The sequence below is a fragment of the Rhinoraja longicauda genome, chromosome 18 (genome assembly GCF_053455715.1).
Source record: "Rhinoraja longicauda isolate Sanriku21f chromosome 18, sRhiLon1.1, whole genome shotgun sequence".
In the NCBI taxonomy this organism is placed as follows: domain Eukaryota; kingdom Metazoa; phylum Chordata; class Chondrichthyes; order Rajiformes; family Arhynchobatidae; genus Rhinoraja; species Rhinoraja longicauda.
This window is the reverse complement of record NC_135970.1, coordinates 38,409,230-38,415,229: the sequence shown is the minus strand read 5'-3', so window position 1 is coordinate 38,415,229 and position 6,000 is coordinate 38,409,230. Positions and strand designations below refer to the sequence as shown.

Genomic DNA, 6,000 nt, shown 5'->3' with positions numbered 1-6,000 from the left:
ATTCCCAATCTCGTTGTACCCCTGCGCCAGAGACCAGAGTTCGATCTTGAGTATGGGAGCCTATCTGTACTGAGTTTGTACGTTCTCCCTGTGACCGCATGGGTTATCTCCGGGTGCTCCCGTTTCCTCCCCCATTCCAAACACGTGCAGGTTTCTAGGTTAATTGGCTTCTGTAAATTGTCCCTAAATCGACAGAGTCCGAAGAAGGGTCTCGACCCGAAACGTCACCCATTCCTTCTCTCCCGAGATGCTGCCTGACCTGCTGAGTTACTCCAGTATTTTGTGAATAAATAGATTAGAAACAATGTTTGGAAATGGCTCGTCAGCCACGGACTCAGTGGGCCAAAGGGCCTGTTTCCATGTTGTATCTCTAAAACTACACTTAGAGTTCCAAGATACTGTATTATCTAGTTCCCACACCATTTCTACAATTTTGAAAACACTTTTGCATAAAATGACACACTAAAACAACTACATGTGATTGGAAAGTGGACACAACAACAGGCGAGTCTTTTGTTTAAAAAGTAACATTTATTTTTACTCCCGTATGTATTGTGGGGAGCGAGGAAATGATCTAAATACACATTTTTGTTAAAGAGTAAATCTCGAGGAAAGAGGATTCGCGAAAGACTAAAGTCGATACAGTGTCCCAATCATAATCCTTAACAAACAGAGGCATGTTAAAATAAAACATTTACCGAGAGGCAACTGTCTCAGAAAGCCATCTGGAAATCAGTAAAGAAGAAGTCGCTGATCCTAGCTTTGTTCTTTTTGGAGCTATAGTTTTGCAGAACAATGTGCTTGTAGTGAATGGTGTTCAGAACGTACAGCCCTTGTGTTAGAATCGTAACATGGTATTGGTTGGTTATACGTTCAATATGTATGCTACAATCCTCCAACGGTACTCCGAATTTAAAGTTCCCATTCCCTTTTTATTCATATAAATAAGATCCTTGGACACCTTGTTTAAAAACATCTAAATTGATTTAACATTTAAATTTAAATTGATTACTTGCAGGCACGCTTTCAAAGTGCGCGCAATAAGTGCACAGGGAAATGGTCTTTGTAATGACCTTCACCAGTTGACTTGAACTACTTTCCAATAATTTCACGATTAGAGAAATTTCAGACTTAAATTACTTTAAAAAATCTATCAATGGTTCAATTTAACTTCCCCTCTCAAACAGTCTATTCATTTTGAATATATCTATCTAATTTTTTTTTGTTGCTTGATTGATACTTTCTTTAAGCTTTGTGACTTCCAGCACAAATTATGCACTGTAACTTTATATATCACCCATTTTACACCTGCATCAAATCTGTTTCTCAGGTATTGTTTGTCTTTAAATAATCCCCTTCACAATTCCTTCACCTTCTCACTGTACAGGAATGATACCCTGAAATGTTCATGGCTTCTTTAAAGGCCTGCGAAGTGTGGACACAGTGTGTTTTAGGGATGAAATCAAATGATTCTCGTTGGAGCTAAAGTAAAACAACATGGAGAATTAAACAGTCAAATGCGGAGGGGGAGAGGGGGAGGGGGAGAGAGGGGGAGAGAGAGGGAGGGAGGGAGCGGGAGGGAGGGGGGGGGAAGGGGAGGGGAGGGGGGGAAGGGAGGGAGAGGAGGGGGGGAGAGGAGGGGGAGAGAGAGGGGAGGGGGAGAGAGAGAGGGAGGGGGAGAGAGAGGGGGAGGGGGAGAGAGAGGGGGAGGAGGAGAGAGAGGGGGAGGGGGAGAGAGAGGGGGAGGGGGAGAGAGAGGGGGAGGGGGAGAGAGAGGGGGAAGGGGAGAGAGAGGGGGAGGGGGAGAGAGAGGGGGAGGGGGAGAGAGAGGGGGAGGGGGAGAGAGAGGGGGAGGGGGAGAGAGAGGGGGAGGGGAGAGAGAGGGGGAGGAGGGAGGGGGAGAGAGGGAGAGGGAGAGTGGGGAGAGGAAATTGGAAAAATGCAGTTATTCTTGGTTAAACGCAGATTTGATCAGTGTGGACCAGGTTGCAAATGCGGGGCAGGACCAACATGAAGGGCATAACATGAAGGACCATTGAGACCAGATGCTTTGGGGTGAAAAAGACTATCAAGGCACAGGATAACAATGGAAGGAGAGCTGCCCATTTTGAACACGAAAGGCCAAAACACAGACTGCCGTCCCTCTAGACGTAAGATGGGTTATCTGCACTCCAGTAAAAACCCACAACATTGAGAAATCTACAAAGGCACCATTTCTATTTGTTTCAAACAATCAAAGGACACTGAGAAATGTAGGAAGCAACAATGTCACGTAACTTAGCCTCCTGTGCACAGTGGTGTAAAATCCTCCTAAACAAACCAAATCCCTGCATCTAAATCCTCCGTAGAAACCGACTCCAACCCACATCTAGCGATCCTCTGTGTGACGTGTTCAACTATTCATCACAGGTTTAGAGGTTAACGGAGGAATAGTATCTTAACTGTCAACAAAATACACTGAAGTCACTAATATTTTCAAAGCATTTTGTTTTGAATAGTCCACCTACTTAAGCATTGTTTCGATTTTTAGTGAATTTTCTTTTCAATGATTTAATCTGAATTAATTTTAGATCTGTTTATGTATTTAAAAGCCTACAAATAAGTCTAGGGGAGTATTGATTTCACCTCCTCAGCGATTATGGTAAAATATGTTTTCAAATAAAGCTTTGATCAAATTTTAAGGTTAATAATTGACCATGATTTAACTGATGCATTCAGCAGAAGAATTGGGTTCAGAGGGAACTTAAAATCTGTCCTTTAATTATAGAAGTGATTCTATAATTAAGAATTTACTTAAGAGAAAAAGTGTGGGGGAAATGTCTGTATTAATTAAACTAATAATAATAATTTTTAAGACTCTTTATTCAGAAGGAAAACACCAAATGCTGGAGTAACTCAGCGCGTCAGGCAGCATCTCTGGAGGAAAGGAATAGGTGACGTTTCGAATCAAGACCCTTCATCACAACTCGACTCCGAAACGTCACCTATTCCTTATTCGCCAGAGATGCTGCCTGACCCGCTGAGTTACTTCAGCATTTTGTGTCTATCTTCGGTGAAAACTACCATCAACAGTTCCTTCTTACATGTTGAGCAGGACATGCAGGTGTATGTGTTATAATCTACCAGTTTCATTTAGGAAAAAAAATAAATCGTGAGATGGTGAATTCAAGATGACTGAAGGACGTATAATGTAATAACATAGTGAGATTTTACATTGTAGAGATGATCGAAACAGAACAGAAACATGCATCAGAAAACTCCACTTAGTTAGTGTTTTGGGCAGAGAAGTGTACAAAAAAAAGAATAAAATGCTCCAATCCAAACTAACGCATAAAATGTTGCAAAAATAAAAATAAACCTGACTACAAACAAAGGCACTGAGGTAATTGTACCAAACGTGTTAAGTGAATGAAATCCCACACAGCCGACACACAATGTAGAAGGTTGCAATCTTTTACATTGGGAAATTCACTCCAAATATAATGTATAATGTTGTGCTTTAAAGTATTTTCTGTTATAATAACAAGAAAGAATTAAATTCTAAAGTGCTCTTAAAAGTTGCTAAATCGCAAAAACAATACATAAATAGTGCACATTTCTAACCTTGACATTAAAAGCTCCGTGAAATCTAAATATTACATTTCTAATCTAGTGTCAAAAGCAGTAAGTCAGATGACATCCCTCCCTCCCTCCCTCCCTCCCTCACCCAATTCCCATTGCAACAGTCTGCCGAAGGCACTATCTTGAGTCAGCATTTTACTGCCATCCCTCCAAGGAAGTAAAAATACCTGCAGTCTAAGTTGGATCAAAGAAGAGTTGGAAGGGAAGGTTTGGTGATAAGGAGAAGGGGAGGGAGGAAGAGAAAAACAAAACGGTCTATCCAGCCATGACAGCTTAGACCTTTGTTCATACAGTTTTTTTCCTCCCGTATCAGAGAAGCAGTATCCAGAGAGTCAACTGAATAAAATTCTGTCTTGGGTTGGGATCCTAAAACGTGTCCCCACTATTTTTCCCCACAAGAAACAATTCTTAGAATTCGGGACACCACCAGGAATGAATCCCCACTACATCCAGCCAATGGTTTGCCCTTTGATCAAGATCCTGCTGGCATTTGCTAAAGTTAAGGTGCATGAAACGGTACCAACTCACTAAGACCCATCTGTGAAAACCATCGTATGGCAGGTGATATTTCCACCTGGGCTTTTTGCAAAGCATCCATGCGATGCCGAGGATTATCACCAGCCACTAACCGTTGTGTAAAACCAGCCTGGGTGGGACTATTTTCACCCCCCGCCCATTTTAGCAGTGCTGATGGAAGCAGAAGAACAGCACTGCCAAGGAGGACATCCCAGAATTTTCCATTAATTACATAAACACTTGGCCCTCCGTCAAACGTGTGTCCACGGCCGTAAAGGCGAGGTGCAAGTACTAAGCTGCTCTTGGGTTATTAATTCTATCTGCGACCCACAGAAATAAGTTTCAGGTTCCTAATCAATACCTCCCGTTTCCCTTCAAACCACCGTGTTCACAATGGACGCTCAAAGTGTGAGAAGACACTGGTGACAAGATGGAAACCTCAATTTGAAGTGAAGTTAGATTCCTTCATAGCTCAAGCTGTAGGCACTTCAAGTGGAGGGTAGATTAGGGCTGGAAGGGGCGGGGTTCCCGATATTTTTAGTTTAGTTTAGAGCACGGGAAATGGGCTCTTCGGCCCACCGAGTCCGTGCCGACCAGCGACCCACCCTAACACTATCCTACGCAAGAGGCACAACTTACCTAGTCATCTGTCACAATTTACCCGTTACGAGAAAGAAATCTCCCTTCAACCACACGACCAAACAGCAAAGGAGGGAACTCAAATTAATTCAAATTCAAAATACTAAACCCAAAAGTAATTTTCATTTTAACGGAAAAAAAAAAAAAAAAAATCTCAGACTGCCACCTCCATTTTCATTTTTTGCCCCTAAGTTAAGCTTGGTTTGCTTGTATTATGTAGGAAATGGAAAATATCTGAGACACCCCTGCGGAATACAAAACAGTGAAGTTCCCTGCAGCGCACTGTGAAAAAATAGACTTTTTACTGTTAAACCATGGTCCACCCCATCTGTAAAAATAAAGTGATTCTTGCAACAACGTTTGTCAAAATGGCAACCTGAACTGCAGCAAACTGAAGCCGTCCGTCCACCGTAGGAAGGCATGACTATTGGCCGTCAAGATATCGCCGCCTCGTGTTAAAGTGACACCTGGCCAGATTGTGGAATGAAGGCCCCAGCTAAAGAAACGTGGTTACTTTCAAAAGTCAGTTCCTAAATCACATCCGTTTCTTTTATTAGATGGGTTTGGGAAGTATCGGCCCCACCCGCATAGTTGTCAGGCCGCTCCGCCAGGTTCTCCTTGGAACATTCGTCAAAGCCATCCTCTGTCCTCTCTTTGTCTTGAGACGACAGGGCCTCCACGATGTACAGCTTGGTCTGCTCTTCCTTCAGGAACATCTCCACCATTAGCAGCTTCTCCTTCGACATGCGCTCACTGATTTCCTTTGGAATGTCCGGGATCATCCAGTCCACAAAGTCACTCATGAACATAACGAGGTTCTGAAAGGACAAACATAAAGGACAACGGGAGGGGGAAAGGCCGTGAGATCAGGAAAGGCCCGCGTCAAAGAGACGACGAGATCAATTTGAACAAGCTCTGGTCGTCCGGTTTAACTCATTGTCACACGCACCGAGGTACAGTGTGAAGCTTCTGTTGCGTGCTAACCAGTCAGCGGAAAGACAGTGTGCGATTAAAATCGAGCCGTTCACAGTGTACAGATACATGATAAAGGGAATAACATGAATAAGTCCGATCAAAGATCGTCCGAGGTGTAGGAAAATAACTGCGGATGCTGGTTCAAATCGAAGGTAGACACAAAAATGCTGGAGTAACTCAGCGGGACAGGCAGCATCTCTGGTGAGAAGGAATGGGCCTGACGTGCAGGTTTGTAGGTTAAAGATAGTC

General features: G+C 43.1%; 1 protein-coding gene across 1 annotated transcript in view; it reads right to left on the bottom strand.

The window, feature by feature from the left end:
- Positions 1 to 5,306: 5,306 nt before the first annotated feature.
- Positions 5,307 to 6,000, bottom strand: part of ano1a (anoctamin 1, calcium activated chloride channel a) — a 218,615-nt gene continuing 217,921 nt past the window's right edge. The window contains exon 29 of the mRNA XM_078414914.1: positions 5,307 to 5,594. Within this exon, the coding sequence (XP_078271040.1) occupies positions 5,307 to 5,594 (288 nt within the window). The remainder of the gene's footprint in view (positions 5,595 to 6,000) is intronic.